General features: G+C 39.8%; 1 protein-coding gene across 2 annotated transcripts; it reads right to left on the bottom strand.

Annotated features, from left to right (window-relative positions):
* Positions 1-7,034: 7,034 nt before the first annotated feature.
* stx19 (syntaxin 19) lies at positions 7,035-15,262 on the bottom strand. Of its 2 annotated transcripts, XM_049595018.1 has the most exons (6): positions 15,064-15,262; positions 13,301-13,363; positions 10,895-11,139; positions 10,369-10,605; positions 9,623-9,835; positions 7,035-8,973 (listed from the first exon to the last, which is right to left on the bottom strand). In XM_049595018.1, exons 3-6 carry the CDS (start codon positions 11,108-11,110, stop codon positions 8,737-8,739), a joined length of 903 nt encoding a protein of 300 aa, XP_049450975.1. In that variant the 5' UTR covers positions 11,111-11,139; positions 13,301-13,363; positions 15,064-15,262; the 3' UTR covers positions 7,035-8,736. The 2 variants fall into 2 exon arrangements, with proteins under 2 accessions (XP_049450975.1, XP_049450974.1); XM_049595017.1 differs by lacking the exon at positions 13,301-13,363 and having other exon boundaries at positions 7,036-8,973; positions 10,895-11,197.
* Positions 15,263-22,591: the final 7,329 nt, after the last annotated feature.

Below are 22,591 nucleotides of genomic sequence, written 5' to 3'. Positions count from 1 at the left end.
TGCATATTGGTAACAAGTTTTAACATGCAATAATTTGATCATTATGGGACGACGCTGAATAAAAAAAAATTAATCTACATATTAACAGAAGGCCGAGTCAGGATTGGGGGTTCAGCTGTGTGTGCATGTTGTGTGTTTGCCAATGACTGCATTGTGTGTGTGTGTGCCTGTGAGGCTGAACGTGTTTGCCCTTTCATTACAGAGAGGATTACCCATCAGGGAGGCTCACAGTTCCCTCTGAGCCCAGACAGCGGTAAAACAAGGCAACGTCCTCAGAGACATGTTTTATTCACCCACGTCTCAGTTCATTTTCACCTCTCCTCTGTCCTGATGTGTGTGTCAGCTGGGCCCTGGATGGCCCTCCCGCTGCTCACTTTTTGTTGTTGAGTGCATTAATCAATACTGAACCCTGAAAGAACAGAAAGAGATGCTATTGAGGTTGAGGTAACAACAGCACATCAATGGGGCACTGGATACAGGTAGTGTTTGCCTGTGTAAAACCATTAACAAGTTAAATATTCAAAACTAGGACAAAAAACCTGTGGAGAACTGTTTGAATGACTTTGTGTAAAAGTAATGGGCAGGAAAGTACACCAACAGGGACTGAATTTGCGGTTGTATAATTCTTGGATATCAGCTCCCTCTGCTGGCCATGTCTTACTTCCCTCAGGGTCAAAGAGGAAACTGATTATTAGTTCAATCATTAAAATTACACTCATGCAGAGCAATTTCTCTGAATATGAGACTGAAGAAGAAACTTCAGTCCATTATCATCAAGTAGTTACAAGCAATAAAAAATAAGTCAGAGGTCAGAGATTTCCTTAAATGTTAAGTCTTAAATCTAAATTGGGGGATTACCTTCATTCCATTAAAATCTTATGCTCTAAGTTTCAGTGATGCAAAGATGCCACGACATTCTTTCACTTACACATCTCAAAGGCTCATCTGAAAAATCCCATTCCTTATGTTTAATTAAAAGCAAAAAAAAAGCACAGCACAATGCAGGCCGAGTGTTCCCTCTGTTCACTGGACCTGATTGACAGAGATGATTGCGGGTTCTATTCACAGCTGCAGCTGCAGCAGCATGCATCATCTCCGCTGAAAGTGTTCCCACATCTTCTCATGTCGTGTTTTACATCTGTCAATATCACAACATCATTTGGCAGAGAAACGGAAAGATCCTGAAGGAAACAGCTTGTTTGAACCTGAGCCAAGAGGAAAGTCTTACTGAGCCGAGGATCTGTAAAGTAGGTTAAAATAAACAAAGATCAACCTGGGTATGAAATAAATCCTGCTAAATTGTCAATTATTGGGTGAGTGAAACAAAGTCAGTGTCACAGTGTGGATTCTGTACCATAATATTCATTGTCCTTCCCACATTGCGTACAGAACAGTGGCCAAAACAGCGATAATGTGTGACAGTGAGCTGACACACACATGCAAAACTTAAAATGCTCCCCTTTGTTTTACACTGGTTTCACATGTGCTGAGCATTAAAGCCAGTGTTCATTCATCCACCCGCCTGTCAAAAAAGATGAAAACATCTTTTAAGTCAGTGTAGCAGCTACACACATATGTGTCTATTACCATTCACTCTATCTGCATGGGATCTACACAGATGGCTCGCACACGGATATCACGCACCGACCTTCCCAGAGCTCCTATTACTGAAGCTCATGTATCACTCTGACAGAATATTTAAGTTTGAACATGTATCCTTCCATAGGTAATAAATAACAGTCAACTTTTGACATTAGCTTGTTTACAAAACTGGGGCTACTAGCGTTTACCCTTACATCTCAAGCAATTGGCTATTAAGAGTTCCTTGAAATGAATAACAAAGTCAGGGTTGCAAGTGTAGGAGTTACAAGCTTTAGAAGGAGCACGAAGGTCAAGGTGTTGCTTTTACAACATTCCTGTGGCCATAATCTATGTTCTGTCGTGTCACCTAAATATCCTGATGAAATTTACTTTCTAAAAACGCCAGAAATAAAGTGTGAGGCTTCCAGTCTTAAATAAAAAGTAAAATAATAAAATAACCCTGTTGCACCAAAACATCCACTGTAAGTACAAATTATATAAATTACAGTTTGATATACAGATTGTGCAATAACATGCACATAACATCCATCACTGTCAAATCCAAGTAGGTTGTATACTGTATATAGACATGTATGCATATACTATACCACTTACTGCATGTATAAAAAGTAACTGATCATATTACACATTCAATGTTTATCCCATCCCTCTTGCACACCCTTACACTGTGTATTTCTGTTTATAGTTCTCAGAAACTGATTTGGTTTTGTCTACATGTTGTTCTTATTATACTTACTTATATTATACTTACAGTGATCACACTTATCATTCCTATACAAATGTTTAATTTGCTTATAGTAATCAAGTATGCTACTAACAGTTTTTATTGTGAGTCTTTCATGCAGTCTTTTAGACAACATATAGAAAACTTTTTAAAACTACGATAAATAATTTTGTCTTCACTCCCACCATGATACTTTTCCAGCTGGCTACCTGAGGCTGGTGCTGTGTACACACTGAAAATATAAACGGGAAAATAAAGATATTTTCTTACAGTGAAAAATGTAGTCCCCTACTTAAACAATGAGAAGCACTTATGGCTGCTAGTGATTAAGACAGAAACCACATGCACTCAGGGAAAGCACCTGTGGTCACCCTTCGTCAAGTGGATTTATGATACCTGTTACCTCAAGCCCATTTGAATGGCCCTTGGTAGTGGTCTGTTTTATGACTTTATTTTCATGTTATAAATATACTGATGTCAATTAGATGATAATCTGAGTGAGAAATATAATGAGAAATATAGAAAAAAAAAAGGTTATAATATTAACCGCACAGACCTAATTTGACCTGAACAGAAGTGATTACTGAAAGCAGGTTCCACTGTATCTTTGTATTTATAACCTACTTGTATGTACAGGTACATGATATTTAAATTTTTGTGTCTGATTATGTTTGTGTAGCCTTTGCTGTTGTTGTTAAGCTAAAATTCAATGAGTCTAACTAAAAGGGCGCTCTGTGAGTGCAAACCTCCACCAAGGCCTTTACCACAATGCGGAAAATCCACACCTTTCCACCAAGTTTCATGAAAATTGAGCCACTGGTTTTGCTTTAATCCTGCTGACAAACAAACCAATAAACAGCTGTACTGAAAACATAACCTCGTGGCAAAGGTAACCAGTACATTCAGCCTCTCAGTCCTAGTCCCAGTGCGCTCCTCAAATTCAAAAACTTCTGAGCTGAATGAGACTCTTTAGTCACATCAGGGATTGCTGTCACAAACAGCAGAAATGCTTCAGGCACCTCACTGTAGAAGTCGCTGCTGGAGGATCTGCCATGAGCATTTTAGCATTTAGCATATTAACCAGACCTGCACCTGCTGGTGATTCAACACCCTTACGTGATTTTGATTTTGGTCACTTATACTGCTTTCTGGGTGGTGCATTAAATCGGTGATTAATTAAGGTCGACGCCAGCTCTTAACTTTGCCGAGGTACAATAATGCTAACTCATAAGGACCAGATACTTCATTTGATTGCAATGTTCAATTTTTGTACTGTTCTAGCCCCAGCCCAGCTGTTACCAATGTTCCACACCCCTCGCAACCCCTGACATTTGGCCAGTGAACATACACATTTACAACATGTACCATTCCCAGAGTGTCAGATGAGTGCAAAGTGTCACCTCTCTATTGCTCTGCCCTCCTGCAGCCACAGACACACTAGCAGCTTCTTCTCAACTGCAGTGGCTGATTTATCACTTTTTTTTTTGTTCCATTCCCACAGTTTATCAGGTCATGTGACTTCTGTTTTTACTCTGTGACAGATGTGACTTTAGATAAAGTAAAAATAGTACTTGTGATACTCCTTTAGTACTATTTAAGTAAAAGTAAATTGCCAATACTTAGCAATACAAGTTCACAAAAACAACAATTGTGTTACATTAACAAGAGCCAGTGTAATTTATTTCCACCTCTAGATTAGAAGCCTAGATGTACTAGTCCCCTAAAGTTTTAATTTTTCAAAAATGTTCAGCCAGCTTTGAAGTAAGTATTTACACTGTGCAAAGTCAAGACTCTAAATCAGTGTAACCACTGTATCATTGCTGGTATTCCAGCTGCCATTGCTGCTGCCAGACTTGCTGTACAGTTTCTTTGTGATTTATCACATTCTGAGGGTCCTGATATCTCTCTGTTCACATTTTGATGTGAGTGATAAAACCAGGCAGTAAAGTAATGTCAGCTCTCTATAACCACAGCTGGTGCTACTCACAGGAGGGCTGCTTTGATGTTGTTCAGACATTTGGAGAGTAGTCTTTGGGATCCACGTTGTGACTGACAGGGCAGATAGAAGAAATACGTACAGTATAAAGCCATATACAGACGTCACTGTATCTCTGTCAGCCATGATCAGCGTCGTAAACTCTCATGTGTCTCAGATGTTCACATTATCGTTAAATCAGAAGTGATTGATGGGCTTCGCCTGGAAAGTGGGCAGAGGTACTCACAATGAATATATGGTTTCTGAACTGAATGTGGAGAAAGTACATTTTCAAAAATAAAAGTTACTTATCTGATAAAAAGCCATGATTGAGCATGATTATGTTGTTAACACCTTTTTACTATATTTAGACATTTGAAAATAAAGGTAACATTATGATTGTGGTCTAAGAGCCTATAATAATTATCTACCTTTCTTAAGAGGTTCATTAGACAACCACACAATGATGGGTGATGAATTGTAGAGATTCTGTTGGTGTGCATTTGGCCGAGTAAAACAGGGTAAACAGACATAAACACTGTCTTGCAAAATAGATAGGAATCACATCAGGGAACAGGTGTTCTGTATGTGCAGAGTTGGTAGTGCAGCTAGTCCAAACAAAAATGGTCTGAGAGTCGAAGGTTAAATCTGATTTGGGAGAGGAACAAACTCCTGATTGGCTCCAGGCTAGGTGGTTTCAGATGAAATATTGGATAACAACTTCGGAGCTGGGGGTAAACAAGATGAATTCACAAGAGGAATCTAAAAACATTAGAAAACTGTTGTTGTACAGGGCAGCTGCCAGAGTGTGCAACTGTTTGAATGTGAAGCAGGGTGTTGCTGGGAAAAGAGAAGTTCACTTACCCTACCTTACAGAGAGAGAGAGAGAGAGAGAGAGAGAGAGAGAGAGAGAGAGAGAGAGAGAGAGAGTTTTGCCGGGGGTCAGATGTCCAGAGGTCTCTGAACTGACCACTGGCTGTGCACTCTCCCATGGCCTGGTGTTCTCAAGGATGGCTTATGTACAGAAAACCCCAGAATCTCTCTCAGGTCTGCAGACACTCGCCTCCCTGCTGCTCTGCAGTTAGAATATTTGGAGAAATTCCACCTAAAGGAACTCTATAGGATATATAAGCTCCGTTTCCACCAAACACTTTTGGTATGGTACCTTTGGAACCAAAAGTAACCCTTCAGACATGGTATGGACATGGTTTTAGAGTTTACTAATTAAACTCTCCATGGTATGAACAGTGGTTACATGAGCTTCAAAACCAGCCACAACTCAGCCCTGATCAGACAGACCGCTTCTGACCAATCAACAGACTGCAATGTTCACAGCTCCACCTTTTAGTACCAGATCTGTGTGCTGGGTACCCCAACACAAGGGGTACCACAAATGGGAACTGTACAGAAGAGCTCCATTGGTACCATCCACAACTTTTTGCTGTGGAAACATGCACCAGACTGAACTGTACTGTACCACACACTGCTTGGTGGAAACAGGGCTATAGAGTGTATTTATGTGTCAGATGTTGTCTGCACATGGCTCTCACAGCTAATGGCACAAACACCTGGAACAGTGTTAACACAGCAAAGTGGTCATAGAGCTACAGTGTTAATTGGGGGTGGGGGCAGGAGCGTTGGTGTAATGATCCCAGGGACGACAAGGGACAACAAGGGATGACAGAGTGGTGGCAATTATACACGTGCTGCTTGACTGTTTGACACCAACGAACGGTGAAGCTCAGATCACAACTGACGCAGAGGGAGTGTGACCTCATTCTCTGCTCAGGATGCCATTACGACAATACATAACACATGGTTGTTTGCTGCTGTATTAATGTTCTCAGTGTCGCATACAGCTCCTTTAACTTTATCTTACAGATGCAGCTGTATTTCCATTTGTTCCCACTGTTCTTTGTGTTGGAGGCGATGAACGTCCTGCATGTTTTTGTGTTATGAAAAGTGCAACTTGTGTATGTTCTCTGGTGTCTGTAAAATAATTCAGAGGGATTTTGAGAGTGAGAGATTCAGTTTTGTTGTTTGATCTTGTTTTTCTGTTAATTTTGTGACAAAAATATTTTCATTGTCTATGGAGCAGGTAGACAGAGTGTGTGCTGTGTAATGGATCAAAGTAAAAACTAATTCCTTGTGTCTTTTTGCTGAAAACTATTTATATCGATAAGCACAATGCTGGATCCTTAAATTGGCAAGAACTGTTCACTTGTTTTGACCTCCAGGAGCTGTTCATAATGGCTCAGCAACAGTGACCACACATCTATAGTCTTATTCCAAGAACATTTAAATTTCATGCTGTGTAGTGATGTTTCCCAAGTGTGACACTTGCATAATTACATATCTATGTGGTAATATGCCCTTTAACAGTTAAGACATTGAGTTATAACCTATTCCTTAACTAGCAATTATCTCAGTGAACACTGGATGGCATTGTTGCTGTTCAAGAACCCTGCAATTTGCAGCAGTACTTCATTTTTCCTCACTGTGTCTGGGAGGAGGTGGAAACTATACTGTGCTGCATTGCAATGCAATGAGTTGTTATTTGATTTACATATTGAAATTAACATATTTAATACATTTTTGCCTTTGCTTTAAAGACGTCATTCGATCTAGAGTGAGACTGATAAACAACACAGAAGATCAGATTCAGGAAAAGACTTTTCCTGTCAGATAGCTGAAGTCATCAAACACCTCATCTCACACATGCCACACCTCTTCTGTCAGACCCCGAGGCAGCAGTGTAAATACTAGTTAACCTATATAAAGATCCTCAGTACGTGCAGTGTTTCTTTAGGTGTCACCTGAGTCATCAATCCCTTGAGAGGTGAGTAAATTAACTTACATAAAGATCTTTTTTGGCACTTTTTTGTCTGTCCACTATTTTACGCTTTCCGTCAAAGTCAAAATGTATATATGGTTTTATTGTGGTCATAAGCCTAGTCATTTTGTTTAAGTAGATGATCTGTTTCCTCTACAAGTTAACGGTTCTGTTTACTCACTGTTCCCTGCAGGAACACAGAGTACCTGTCAGGAAGCTACCCTGGAAAAGGAGACAAACCAGATTTTCCAGTCTGGCTCTGGCACACCCAGTTCACCTGTATTTTGTCCCGGACACAAGACACTGTGGGTCACTGACTCACTAAAGAACATCACTGCCACTGCTGATGAGAGGCTAGTTTAGAGCCCTTCTGCCTGTACATATGAAGTGTCCTGAAATGAGTTACTGACTTATTATGTCTTAGTCACTATCCCTGCAGGGAAAATGAGTTGGTGTTTTCAACTCAGCGTTAAGTCAAAGGTGAAACAGGAGATGATTACCTGTCAACAAGTGTGAGTCTGTTGATCAGTCATAGAGCATATTCCCAGTATTTTAGTCCATACTGCTGGTACTCATTCAGGCAAGAGCTTTCCACCAAGTTAAGAGCCCCTGCACCCTTTTTGTGTGACACAATAATTTTAATAATAATGTTGGCAGATTTTTTTCATCCAAACAGTGTAACAGTTCCAGTATATTCATTAGGTGAAGTTTCACTCTAAAATATAAAACATCTAGAGAAATGAAATATTTCCTGAAGTGTACGACTTCAAATCTTCCTTCGTATTTTAAACAAATGACTTCAATGATTTTCTACAGTTTTGTCAGCATGGCGGAAATATTTTGATCAAAGCTCGTTATTCAAAGTTTTACTTGAATCCCAGCCTCTGTGAAACTGAATAAAAGAATAACTTTTTTTTTTCACCAAAAAATGATTATACTTTGAAATGCAAATGAGACTAGTAACTAATTGTAAAACATGTTCTTCTTTCCCCAGCGTGTGGGCCAAGAATGAATACATAATGGCTCAAAATCTCTTAGAAAGAGAATCTTTTACTCTATGTTGAAATTTTAGTTTGTGCTGAAAAGAAAAAAGAAAATAAAGATAAGTCTTAAAGTGCACATACTGTATAAAAAATAAATGGTCATTAATAGGAGCTCCTGTGGCAGAAAAAAATAAGGGGCTCTTTCAAAAAAAAAAAAAAAAATCAGTCTTGCTGATCTAGCAGTGGCAGAGTCAGTGGTCTCCCCTTGTTTTTGACCTCTGTCAGATGACAGTGAAGGTCTCCAATAAGCAGCTATGTTGGTGAGTAGCACTCACTGAACTGTCTCTTCCAATAGCAGTTGCCTCACATTCTCCTGAAAGAAACACAAGTGCCTCAAATACCAATTCCGGCCTTTCCAACCTAATTGTTTTCTACGCTCCGCTGAATCCGTCTTCACCGTTGCTCTGTTCAACAGCAAAAACTGCAATGCCATAACCTTCACTTTAATGGTACTTGAATCCAACATTGCTCACTCCAAACAGGTAAGTGAGACTTTTGAAATAAAACCTTATTTTGCAATGAGCATTGAGGTAAAAATAAGGGGGGAAAAAGGTATGTTTTATAAGCAGCATCTCCAGGGAGGACAGCAGCAGCAGCACAGCTGTCGAAGTGGGTTCTTCTTCTTGTATCTGGCGGCCATCTTGAACTTCTCATTAGACGCAGCCACGTAATCCTGTGTCCTCTCTACATTCGTCTGGATGTGTTCAATATAGGCTCCTTGTTCCTCCACCAGCATGAAAATGTCCATGAACAGGTCCCTCAGCTCCTTCATATTGTTCTCCAAACTCAACAGCTCCTGTTGGTGGAGAAGGAGGGTGGGATTAACACTGTAGATATAGGGAACATTAGTCAGAGGCTGGGGGTGGTGGGAGACTCGAGATGCACTGAGGGAAGAGATACAGTTATTTATGCAACATCGTGTGAACATATACATTCATCATCTATTTATACTTTAATGTGTTGGTTCACTTGTATATCTTGTACTCTTGTAAAAGAGATTATCAAGTGAGTCATAAGTAATAGATTATCTGTCTCCACACAGATTTAATTTTATTCAGTGTTATTTCTTTTTTTGAGCCAAGACAAAAGTATTGGAAACTATTACTGATTCACTTTCAATTCAAGTTTCCATTTATTTCCTTTTCTTTACCCATTTGTGTCATTAGATATGGTGATATGTAAGGCATGCTGTGATAGCTTGTTTCTGTCATGTGTGCAAGACGATGACTGCCGGTGTTATCAGTGCTGTTTCCAATGCAATGAGTAGTTATTAGCAATAAAGGTTGTTTTATTTATTTTATATATTATTTACCACCTACTTAGATATATTGCTGCTTCCAAGAGAGAGAAAAATTCCCAACAATATGTCTATATATCTAACAAATGTATTGTTCGTAACTTGGTCCGAGCCTTGGATTTAGCCGGTTGTTTGCCACTGTGCTCACCTTGTGTCGCTGTTCAATCTCAGATAGCTGTGACCGTGTGATTTTGGCATCATTCAGCAGGTTCTCATTAAACACCTCCCACTTTCCTGTGGCCACCATCTCATTCACCTCCTCCTCCGTCACATCCCTTCCCGATACCTCCAGCTGCCGGATAATGAAGTGCTTACAGTGCTCCTGCTTGGTCAGCAGACCTTCATTATACTGCAGCATTACCTGGACATAATTACAGCAAAAGGAGAGAGAGAAAAAAGTGAGAGGGGGGAGGAGAAATGAAAAATGAGAAGATACTTTTTACTGGCTTGAGTGCAATTTAATTCCTTGACACTTGTGCATTTACTGTAAACTTTAGCGCTGAAAGACAGACATGATGTAATGAGCTGATCAAACACCTAGGTGCTGCTACCTTGCTGGTTGTGACACTGTGATATATTCACTCATAAAATCCAGTTTTATTTTTATCCATTAATGTAATACTGTAATTTCTTTCTCTTGTCTGCCTGCCAACAGTCCTTGTCATTGACCACTACATTATACTAAATTGTGAATGCACACAGATAGTGGAAAAAAGGCCTCACAACGCTTTTTTCTTTCTATTGAAATTGCATCAGTTCTATTGAGATAACTGTCAGCTGTCCTTGAAGCTAAGTAAGACTCATGCTAAATGCAAATGTAAAAATGTAAATGAATTCCTGTGCACTAAAGTAGTGTTGTATAAAGTTTCCAAAGCAGATGATCATCTTCCCAACCTGCTGGAATTTGCGGTAAAGCGCTGCATGCTGGGAGCGTTGTATTCTTGTTGTAACAGCAGTAGGTCCCTGCTGGTCCTCAGTCCTTTGGGCCTGTTTTGAAAGCGCGTCTAAGCGTCGATGGAGGCTCTCAGCCTTGAGCTTGATGTCACGGGTTATGCTGCTCTCTTTCTTCATCACACTGAAGCGACGCATGGTCGCCACCAAGGTCTTTTGCTGCTGGCAAAACTTAAGGACCTGTTTGTGTTTGAGAACAGACAGAATTTGTGTTCAGTGTCACCTCTGACTACAATTTTAAATTTAACTACAAACTGCACGATCATATAGTCTCAATCTTCTGTTATTTTTGTCAAGTTTTATAATAATGAAAATGATGACAAAAAGTAAAAGAAGTAAAGACAAACAAAAACAAGATAATTAAGAAACAAATCATGAAACTCATCAATGGCAGCAAAGGCTAATAAATTAAAATTATTAACAAAAACAAATGCATACTACCTATTAAAAAAGAAAGATATGAAATTACCTCTATGTCCAGCGCTGTGATATCATCTCGGATTAGCTGAGCCTCAGACAGGAAATTCTCAATGATCGGCTCTTCCTCGAACACCACAGCCTGGGGCGTTATGACCGAAACAGAGTCATCATCATCCCCCTCCCCTGAGAAAGGGTTGGCATTCTCACTTGCTGCCTCAGAAAAGTCTTGAGCCCTCTTCTGCAGCTCCTCCAGACGGTCTCTCATTGTGGAAGAGCTCTCACCACCGCTCGCTCCTCAGGACACAAAGTTATAATAGCATGTGTTGTTGTTGTCTGTGCTGATGGGAAGACACTGGAAATATATAACATGGAACTTTAATGATTCTTGTCAGCAAACTGGTACGTTATAGAAGATAACAACATCAGAATAAAGCAGGGTAAACATTAGACCAGAGGAAAAAGAATGGATATATGACTCAAGCAAACTGAGGAGTAAAAGTGACCAGTAGCCAAGTGCTGTGAGTGCATAAACATAACCATATAAAAGTTTCATAATGAGTGGATATTGTATTGCAAGAGCAGATATTATAGGAAAAAAATACACGACTGAATTTCATTTGTTTAAAGAAGACAATATGTGAAAACACCCTAAGAGGAAAGGAAAAGGCCAACATGGTTGTTTTTTCAGGTGTCCCAGTACAATAGCATGTGATCTAGAGAGCTAAATACAATGGCAAAGAGCAAAGCAAACCTGGAGCGCTTTGAATTCACAGTACACAGGTTAAGCGACCCACACTCCTGAGATGGTCTGAATGCGCGGGTCTGAGTTCTGAGACTATATGTATGTATGTTTTTGTGACTTTTTGGATATGTTAATTTAGGTTTTCTTACCTTCTTCAAGAAAACAAACAAACAAACAAAAACACTTTTAAAGTTAGCAGCATATAAACTCAGTTTCTAGGCCAGGAGGCAGGGTTTGTGGTAGGTTCTTGTCATTTAGCTTAAATAAAGCCATAAGGTGTACCTCACTCTTCAGGACACCACAGTTTAGACTGTGGACACAGTTTGTGAAGTTCAAGCAGTGCTTGAATGTAACTGAGTACATTTTCTCATCAACTGTACTAAAATCTCAAGGTACTACTATTCTTCTACTCAACTTCATTTCAGAGGTAAATACTGCACTCTTTACTCCATTACATTTATCTGACAGCTCAAGCTACTTAGTTTTCAGATTAAGATTCTACAAACAAAACTAATTTGAAGAATCCTAACTATAAAGCTTATAGTTAGGGCTGGCTCAGGCTTGCCTTGTACTAGCCCCTAGTTAGGCTGACTTAGGCCTAGTCTGCCAGGGGACCTCCTATAATACACCGGGCACCTTCTCTACTTCTCTCTCTCTCTCTCTCTTGTATTCTATTACAGCATCTTGCTAACTCGGCCATTCTGGATGTCACTAACTCGGCTTCTTCTCCGGAGCCTTTGTGCTCCACTGTCTCACAGGTTAACTTATATCACAGCGGTGCCTAGACAGTGTGACATGTGTGGTTGTGCTGCTGCCGTGGTCCTGCCAGATGCCTCCTGCTGCTGCTGTGATCATTAGTCATACTTCTGCTGTTATTATACACATGTGATTATTGTCACATATGTATACTATCAGATATTAATATATACTTTCAACATATTTTACCACAATAGCCTGTAATATTAATTATAATCTTATTACTTTCATTATTGCTGTTGTAAGCTACTGTCATTACAGTCTGTCCTGCATCTCCCTCTCTCTCTCTCTCTCTCTCTCTCTCTGTCTCATTGTGTCATACGGATTACTGTTAATTTATTATGTTGATCTGTTCTGTACGACATCTATCGCACGTCTGTCCGTCCTGGAAGAGGGATCCCTCCTCAGTTGCTCTTTCCCCTGTTAAAGGGTTTTTTCGGGGAGTTTTTCCTTATCCGCTGCGAGGGTCATAAGGGCAGAGGGATGTCGTATGCTGTAAAGCCCTGTGAGGCAAATTGTGATTTGTGATATTGGGCTTTATAAATAAAATTGAAATTGAATTTGTATGATAGGTTTAAAGTAAAGGTATACTATGCAGATTTTTCCTACAAAACATTGTATAGACTCATACAAAAGTATTCTCTCTCAGTCATCACTTATGACCCACAAGAAGTGTGTGGCCGTGTATGTGTCTGCAGAGTCCTCTACCTGAATGTTCAGGATGTTTTGAGGCTGCAACTGTTGGGCAGTGGTGTGTAGCCTCCAGGCAATTACAGAGTACAGGTGAGGTTGGGACTTTATTAAAATCTAGCGACCAGGTAGTAGCAGCATGCATCAAAGAGGAAGCTCTGAAAATCACGGACACAGTGCCAAAAATACGCAAAGTGAGGCTAAGTGCCAAGAAAACAAAGCTCGTTCCAAAACTAGAGTCAATCTGGGGTTGGCTTTCACTCTTACTTTCACTGGTGAGCACTGAAGGAGAGGATGGGGATGAAGAGTGAAGCAGAGTTGACCTGTTTTCTGTCAGACAAGTATTTTAACAGAATAGTTAAAATAAGCATGGCCTCCACCAGCTGTAACAATTAGTACTTTTATTTTTGATACTTTTAGGACATTTTGCTGTTCTTTTTGCACTTTAATTTAGTCAAATCTTAAATGTGTTACTTGTACCAGAGTGGTTGTACTATGGTTATACTTAAGTAAAATACATGTGCACTTCTTCCACCACCTATTCAAAGCAAAAAGCACCTGCAGTAAAATGTGTACCCTGGCGTGTCCACTGTGAGTCAAAGCGTGATCAGGGTTTGTTTACATCATTGTAAGTCCGTCCGTACTGATATGAGTATAACTGATGGACATATCTGTACTCTGCTGAACACTGTGTTATATTTTTAACTGTATGAAAAACAACACGAGCACAAGTTTATCTGCAACATCAGTCAAATTGACTCAAGTTGCTTTTCCCATGAGAACAGAGTGGGTTGTTTGTGTTCAACAACACACTCAGCAAAAAGAAGAGAAGCAAAAATGCAAGATTGTTTCACATTCTAAACATCGACTAGTTGAGGAAAAGTGGCCTTGATAAACACATTAACTAAAACAGACTAAAACATGAAACAAGCACGGATACAAAATGTCAGGCTATTGTTTACAAAGCATATATATTGGTTTGAAATTAAAAAAAAAACCAACCATATCTTCACAGGAAACTGCTAAACATTTCACTTTCAAGTCCGTAACTCCAGTTTTCTGATATTTGCCAAAGCTGCTGTAAACAAGTGAGGTGGTCATGATTAAAACCCTGGGACACAGAATCTCATTTCCTGAATGCCTCTGACAAGTGGAGTGCAATTCAACCACAAATTCCTTCACATTCAAATGGGCATCCTAAAAATTTGAAACTGCCTCAGCAACACAAGGATTTAAACATAATCTGCTGGAAGCACATGATTGTGTGGGGAGGAACAGAGTGTTTGGCGGCTGAGAAATGGAGCATTTCGAATCACAGACTATCCCATTTCTGGATGGATTTCAAACAGGAAAGACCCTATTTTGTGTGTGTGTATGTGGGAGAGACAGAGGGTTGTAGCTATCACAAACTTCTCATACCTTAAAGAATATAAAAGTATCCTTTATTTTCTTGGCTGGACTCCCCCCCCCTCCCCCCTCTCTCCCTACCTTCCCAGAAGAGCCGATTAAAAAAATTGCTCAAAGGATTTGGGAGCACATTCTCCTGCGTTTAGCCTAAAAACCTAGAAGAAGTGGAGCAGAGTTCGCGAAGGAGTCTAGCCTCTCCTTCTGTGATTGAACGTTTTGTTCTCTAAAACAAGCCGATATTTTCTTCCTGCTACCTCTTTGCACCATTGTCTGTGTTTCTGAAAAAATGTTATGTTGACATTCTCTCATCCCTGTGCAGGTGGAACAGTAGGAGTCCCCAAATGTTGTGTTTCATTGCTGGTCAAACAGTTTTCTTGAAAATATTCCAGACTTTTAAATAGTGAAGCAAGAGGTCTTACTTAACTTACATTTATGCTCAAACTAGACTCTCTATAAAATAAATGAATAGCATACAACACTGAAAAGCTACTAGAAAGATCAGGGTTATATGAGATTTGTTTCCACATAATTGCTCTTCAGTCTCAAATCACAACATGATTTAACACACCTTTACAGTCTTAAAGAGGCCGTAGCAAACCTTTAGTCTGACATAAGGATTTTACCTTAATGTAAGGTTTCCATCACAGGCCGTCTGCTGAGTATTCCCATTCAGAGTTGGCCAGGAATGTAATCCAAAACAAGCTCACACATTCTCTGATATCATTATGTCATCCTTAGGTCTCCTTACATTCATTTGACGCTCCTCTATTGTGAGTTACAGATTCGAGTTCTCTGTAACAGTTTGCCACCAACAAGCAAGGAAAGTTTTGGAGAAGTCTGGTTGAGTCAGATCCAAGCACCTCCCCTCCTTTTTGAAGACAGGCCAATAGGAAAGGAGCAGACTGCAGTCCCATTTGCTTATCTAAAGAAATGAGAGGTGACGTGATTAAGTAAATGAGAAGGGGGAGACCACATGGAGAGCGCAGGGAGCTCCTAAACCCTACCCTCAGGCTTACTCCTGAACAGGAAAATAGAGCAGAGCAAATAGAAGTGTATTGTGTGCATTGCTTAGGCCAAACAATGGGGATTGCGGTTAGAGTGTCAATGAGGGCGTTTGGTTTCTGATCCGCAAAGTTAATTTCTGTGTGAAGTGTCTGGGTTAGCAGGGTAAGCCCTCTCGGTCTGGGGGTATTGTACTCCTTAGGCCCCAGTAACTCCGCTGAGTACTTTTGACATATTTCTACTGACAAGCTCTCTAAAACCCAGGCGCCTTTTCAACACGGGAAGGGACGCAGTCACTCTTTGCTATGCAGCATAACACGCTGTGAAAAAGCTGTTTGAAGTGTGCCGTCAGAGGGAGAGAGGGGAGACAAGTTTTGAGGATGAGAAGAGTTTGGTGGGGACAAGAGTTCACTCTTCGTCACTTGAAACTTTGGAGGCTGGTTGCAGAATTTCTGTCACTGCCCCCCCCCCCACCCCCCTCCCAACTATGGGGTGAAAACCTTGCAACTTCAGAATGCAGCAGTCATGTCTCCAGTGTGGTGGCCAGTGATGCATGGGAGGGTACGCTCAAGTTTCTCTCCAAACTCAGGTTTGTGTTTTCAACCCAGAGAGGACTATTTAATCCTTTGAATAAATTTTGTAAATCACCAAAAACATCACTAGTGACAAATACTTTCCAGTGGGTGGTGGTGTGTTGCTTCAGTAAAAAATGAAAAGCAAATTAACCATTCGATGACTATGCAGAATTCTGACGTTTTATCTGTGTTGTACCAGATGCTACTCTATGTCTGTGATAATGCCGCAGCGGCATGTTAACTGTGAGTCATCTATCCCTTATGGGAAGATATTATGACAACAAAGCAAAACCAGTTTTGTGAGTATGAGAGTATACCTTCATCAGCATCACAGGAACAAGCTAACTGTGCTGTCTGCGAGCCTGTTTCCTGTGGCTGATCAGTCGTCTATCATTTTTTCCTTGATTCTCCATTCGGCATCGCTGATTAATGAGTACAAGTTGGATGGGATTTGCTCACTCTCTTTCTCGTTACCTCTCCCACAACCTCTCGAGACCTTGAAGTGAAGTGGATCTCATCTCGGCATTCCTTAATTGTTTCTACTCCATGTGTAGAATTTAGTTAGGCTTTGACAACACAACAGCACTGGAAGAGAAATATCAACTAAGTTTGCCAAGGTCATGCGTGTGTTTCCTTATTGGTTGTGAACTAGTTGCCCTCAGAAAGTACAACCAATTAAAAACTTGGAACCTGTAGACTAGCAGAAACCCACAAAGACACACAATAATGGTTTTCACTACCTTGCGCAGATCTTTTAGTATTTGGCTGACAGGAAACAGTGTTGTGCATGAATACGCTACAAGAGTGTGTTCATTTAACGTGCTCAGAGAAGTTAATGCATCAGTTTGCAATTCATGAACTTGAAGTGAGCGTTGTTTATCCTCATGACAGTGAATGACACTTGCACTCAAGGTTTTACAGCACCCAGCATGCTGACACAAAGCCTGCATGGCTGGTGCAAATGGGACTTCAGACAATGCAGCTGCCGGTACTGCTGGAGCCAGTTCATATGAATATTTGAAACACTTTTATGAACAAATCAGTGTGTTACAGATCCAAACAGAAAAACACATTTTTATGGAAGTACTGCCTTCTGGGTATGAAAAAACAAGTCTGAACATCAGCTATATCTGCAATGAATTTGAATCAACACATTGGGTCTCATTCATGAAAAGTGAGTAAATCTGTGTGTAGATTTGCACATAAAAGCCTGCACTACTAAAAACCTACTCCGGATTCAGGAATGCCACGGGAAACTCAGATTCAAACACATGTGTATGACCATGAATGCCAATCCATCGTAAAGTGACAGCACACTCCCGGTAATCATCAATTAGCATAAATCCCCGCCCATGAATAGCCCATGACCACCATATAAGGAGGTGTAGGTGCATCCAGTCGATCTGTCAGTCATGGCGCAAAGAAAGAAAGAGAGAGAAAGAAAAAAAAATTTTCCGAAGCGGAGATCAAAATAATTTTGGGTGAAGTGGACTTAAGAAAAAACATTTTATTTTCTTCAGTTAGTAGTGGTGTGACAGGGACAGGCAAAGAGAAGGCCTGGAGAGAGGTAATAGATGCTGTTAATGTTGTCTCCGTAGTACAAAGAACCATGTCAGAGGTGAAGCGTAAATAGTTTGATATGAAACTGGAGGCAAAGAAACGCATAAGCGTGTTTCAAAGGCATCTGTGTACTGTGTACATAACAGAGAGCAATATGAGTTAAAATTGTAATTTCCAATAGTGAAAAGCAATATTTATGTGCTTTACTGAATTTACACAAGCACTACGAGTGGTCAGGAGCAGGAGTAGATTTTGTTAGTAGCTACGAAAAGATCGGAACTCCTAAAATATTGATGAATGCGGACATGCACGTAAATTTCCGTCTGCGAACAGTTTACACACAAATTCCTTCTGCTCACATTTCATGAATGAGACCCAGTGAGATGTAGCTTTTGACCAGTCTGGACAAATATCTGCAATTGAATGATGACCAAAAGATTTTAATTTATCTGAAAAAAAAAGACATGAACATAAACTAATTCATTTTTTGGGATTGTGAACTTAGTTCAAAATTCAAATTGTAAACTATAAGCGTGAACTAGTTCATTTTGATCTGTGTGAACTAAACTTTGTGTTTTAGCAATAGATCATCCCACAAGAATGTCATTGTTGCATCTTGTTGAACTAAAACAGTCATGGATGGCAAACAGTAGTTTGTTGTGCAGTTTGTGCAGAAAAGGCCAAAGGAGGTAAAAAAGCTCAGAATGTGAATGAGATCTTTGAAGGACAGGTACTGGCAACACAGACTCAGTAGTCTACAGAGGGAATTGGAGGTGAGTGTCCTTTGTAAAACAAGGCTAACTTGAGGTTAAGCTGTTTATTTACAGATATATCTCCTTCAGGTGTCATATAAGTGTTGTCGTCGGTCGTCTAAATGTTGTATCTTTAAAAAAAATCTAGAAGAACAATTGGCAGCTACCGGATCTGAAGACTTAAGCATAAGAATCTGTACATATCACACACGGTATGACTGCCAACAGTTAACACTAACCAACCCACGCTGGAAACGACCCCATCCACATTGCTCCGATCAATTGTCAGCCTGAATTCATTATCACCTAAACAGTCTTTGAGTCCTGCCTAAGAGGCTCAACTCAGGGAATAAAGATGAGAAAAAAAGTGGAAAATGCTAACTTCACCATGTCAACAAACATTAAAGCTGCAGCAGTTAATTTTTTTATATTGACAAGGCACAAAATGACTGTGTCACTGCAAAAATCACACTTGCTCCTGCACACACATTGAAGCTCTGTTTATTGGGTCATTGGGTCAACGTTTCGGTCTATAGACCTTCATCAGGACCAACATTTTACAATTGTTGTGTGGCTTCCTTTAAACACATCAGTGCAGTCATGTAATTAGGTGATTACAGGTGTTTGCAATTATCGGAGGAAGTGACATCACTACACTGGAAAAAGAGAGATGAACTAAATACTAAATGCTTAAAATATTAATCAATTGATCAAATAACAATGTCATAACCAAGAAACGTTGTTAAGTTAATTTAATCAGTTTGTCTTGTGTCTATGTTGTCTCGTGATTTCCTGTTTTATTTTGTAAGTTACTCTCCTCTCGTTTCAGGCAACTTGCTCCTTCCCCTGTGTGTTTTCCCGCTGGTCTGATTGTCTGCCCCGCCCCTGATTGTTTCCACCTCTGCCCTTACCCTGTGTGTATATATTGTCTGTGTCTCCCTTTGTCCTGTGCCAGTTCGTCTTGTCCTTTGTGTCAGAGAACCAGCGTCGTATCCATGCCATTTTGCCATTGCCATTGTCAGGTCTTGTTATTTTGATACTTTGTTCATGTTTGTTTTCTGTTCGATTTTCATAGTGATAGTTCAGCCTCAGTAGAGTGATTTTCTGTTTGTTTTTTAGTCTAGCGTTTATTTCCTACAATATTTTTTGTTCTTAGATTTAGTGTAGATTTTTCCTCTTTCGAGAGTGATTTTCATTTTGTGTTTAATAAACTTTGATTTTGTACTTTGCCTCTCGAGTTGTGCTTTTGGGTTCTGGTCCTTTGTTCGGTCGTGACAAACAATGTATGGAACCACACTAAAAAATTTGTGGTAATCTAGAAAAAAGAGTGAAAAAGATCAAAGGTAAGTGTCATCTCCACCAGCAAACCTTCATCTCTGAACAAATAGGGGGGGGGGGGGGAATTTAATATACATGTCATAAAATACAGACAACAATCTTCATTCTTTATAGGAAATCATTAAAAAAATCAATAAAGTTACAAATACTTAAGCAACAATTCAATAAGTCAGATTGATTATAGGAACATTCTCTACAGACACACACTCAAGTCCAATTCATCCTTAAGACCAAAAGTCTGGAGTTCTGTGATCCAGAAGGCTTCTCGCCTAAAGAGTGTCTCCTTTAGATCACCCCCGCAGCTAGGCAGGACAACTTTTTCTGTACCACAGTAGCTAAAGGCTGTAATTGGATGATTAGCCTGTTTAAAGTGGACTGCTACTACTGGGTTGTCTGGATTGTTTTTTGCGGATAGCTGAACGATGTTCTGCTATTCGTACTTGTTGTCATTCCAACGTACACTTAGAGCAGCTACATTTAATCATATAAATAACCCTTGTTGTAGAGCACATGATAACTCCTCTGATTTTATATTTCTTACCAGTTAAAGGGTGCGAGAAGGTATCACACTGAGTTGTACAATTGCATTGTGCGCACCGCCCACATTTATAATTGCCATCTGGTAAAGAGGGAAGGCTGTTTTTTGGTTTTTGAAATAGACAGTCAGCATGGACAAGTTTATCTTTTAAATTCTTACCAAAATGTAATTGTAGGTGGTATTTTGAATATGTGGCCAATTTTTGGGTCACTCGATAGAATGTACCAGTGTAATAATAATAAATAGATAAAATAAATAAATAGAATTTAAAAGTGTAAAAAGAAAGCTTCAGACCTGTATCAGGAAGTCAGAGCTAGTTAAAGACTGAAGTGAACAGATACATTTTTAGATTTCTTTAAATAAATATCTAGTGAACTAGCTTCCCTGATATCTACTGGTAGTGTGTTCCATAATTTTGGGGCGTATCGACAAAGGCTACATCCCTGATCTTCTTCCAGCTGTTACTGGGAATCTCCAGTAAACCAGCAGCAGATGAGCGCAGTGTTCTTGGAAGCAAATAGTCAACAAGGTAGTTCGCAATGTAGCTCAGTCCCAGCCCATTTAGGGCTTTGTATACAAGGAGGAGGAGCTTAAAATCAATTCTACATGTAACAGGAAGCCAGTGCAGAGCAGCTAAGACTGACCTGATGTGCTTTCTCCTGTTGGTTCTGGTTAATAGCCGAACTGCAGAGTTTTGAATGAGCTGAAGTCTCTCAGTCGTGTTTTTTTTTTTTTTTTAGCAGGCCAGTAGAAAGTGCGTTACAGTAGTCTAGTCACCTTGAAATAAAGGCATGAATCAATTTTTGGGCATCTTTTTCAAACATGATGTTTTCGTCACCTTCTTAATGTGGGACCTGAAGCTCAGATCTGAATCAAAGATCACGCCAAGACTTGTAACTTCAGATTTAATCCAGAGAGTTAAATTCCCCAGATTATAAAGCAGCATTTCTCTTTGTGTTTTACGGCCGACAAACAGGATTTCCGTTTTGTCCTCATAAAACTTTAAGAAATTATTGCTCATCCATTTATTTATTACTATAAGACAGGTAGTAATGGAATTTATGGCTGCAGCAACGTTTGGTTCAGCAATGATGTACAATTGCGTGTCATCTGCGTAACTATGGAAACAAACATTGTGTTGTCTAATGATGTCACCAAGTGGCAGCATATACAGTGAGAGATACTGGGCCAAGGCAGCTCCCTTGAGCAACCCCAGAACAGAGGCCATGTTTCTCAGACACATGATCTTCAAGACTGATGTAAAACTTCCTCCCTTTAATGTATGTTTTGAACCAGTTTAACTCAGTCAGAAAGACCAACCTGCTTTACAAGACAATTGATTAAGATATCATGGTCAGTCGTATCAAATACTGCACTTACATCTAAGAGGACAAGAACTGAGACTTTGTTTTCATCAGAATTTTGTCTTTATCATCATCCAGCTTTGTGGGGCGTTAAAGTGCCTTTCAGCTCATTGTTTTGGTTTTACAGCGGGGGAACTGTTTTTTTTTTTCCCAAAAGAGCTTTGATACAATGACTGCAAGCTACATGCCTAGCACCTAATGACAGTTAGCTAATGACAGTGGCATTTAAGCAGCTCAAGTGCAAAATATTTTCCTCTGGAGTTCAGGAGTAAACACAAAACAGACTGAAAAGGAGAGTGAGTATTGGGCCCACATTCATGGTGGGTGAAAACACAACTCCAAATGGCAATAGCTTGCTAAAAATGGTCCCCATTCTGTACCATATGTCCACATTGTGTTTACAGCTTGTTCCATTGCCCTGAAGTGATCAGATAAATAAATACATAAATGTAAACTCTGAAGAGAAAAGATTTTTTTTAATTACATACTGTTATCACCTTGCCACACATGTAAGTAAATGTGTTAAATTAAAAAGTATCACATAATTGTTGATAATAAATGTTATGAAAATAATTGTGTGATCTCAAGTGGTGCATATAAAGAAGGATAGTGTACAACCAGACAGCAGAAACAAAAGGAAGCCAGCTGAAAAGAAATGACTGGTTAAGAGGCGCGGTAGTATGAAAGAAAGCAGACAGTTCAAAGAACAGACAATACTTCAACATAAACAAGGAGAAGTTTAAGAAAAAGTAAGTGTTTAAAAAGTAATGTGGTGTTTCACCTCAAATACACCCAATATGAAAGAGCGTGTCAGGTTGTCTTGGTCACTGTATCAAGTAGAGTTTGTCTCACAATATAGCTGTTGGAGAGCTCTCTGGGTATTACTGTAATTGAAGGGATGTCAGAAGCAGTGCTTTGGTATTCTTCACTGTAGAGTCCAGAGAGAGAGTGTGTGTGAAAGAGGAAGAGAGGGGAAGTGAGACAACAACTCCCAAACAGCCTCTCAGCCACAACCTTGAGAG

Source organism: Epinephelus fuscoguttatus, linkage group LG13 (genome assembly GCF_011397635.1).
Source record: "Epinephelus fuscoguttatus linkage group LG13, E.fuscoguttatus.final_Chr_v1".
NCBI classification, from domain to species: Eukaryota; Metazoa; Chordata; class Actinopteri; order Perciformes; family Serranidae; genus Epinephelus; species Epinephelus fuscoguttatus.
Note: the sequence above shows the minus strand (reverse complement) of the source record. Positions and strands in the feature narration are given on the sequence as shown.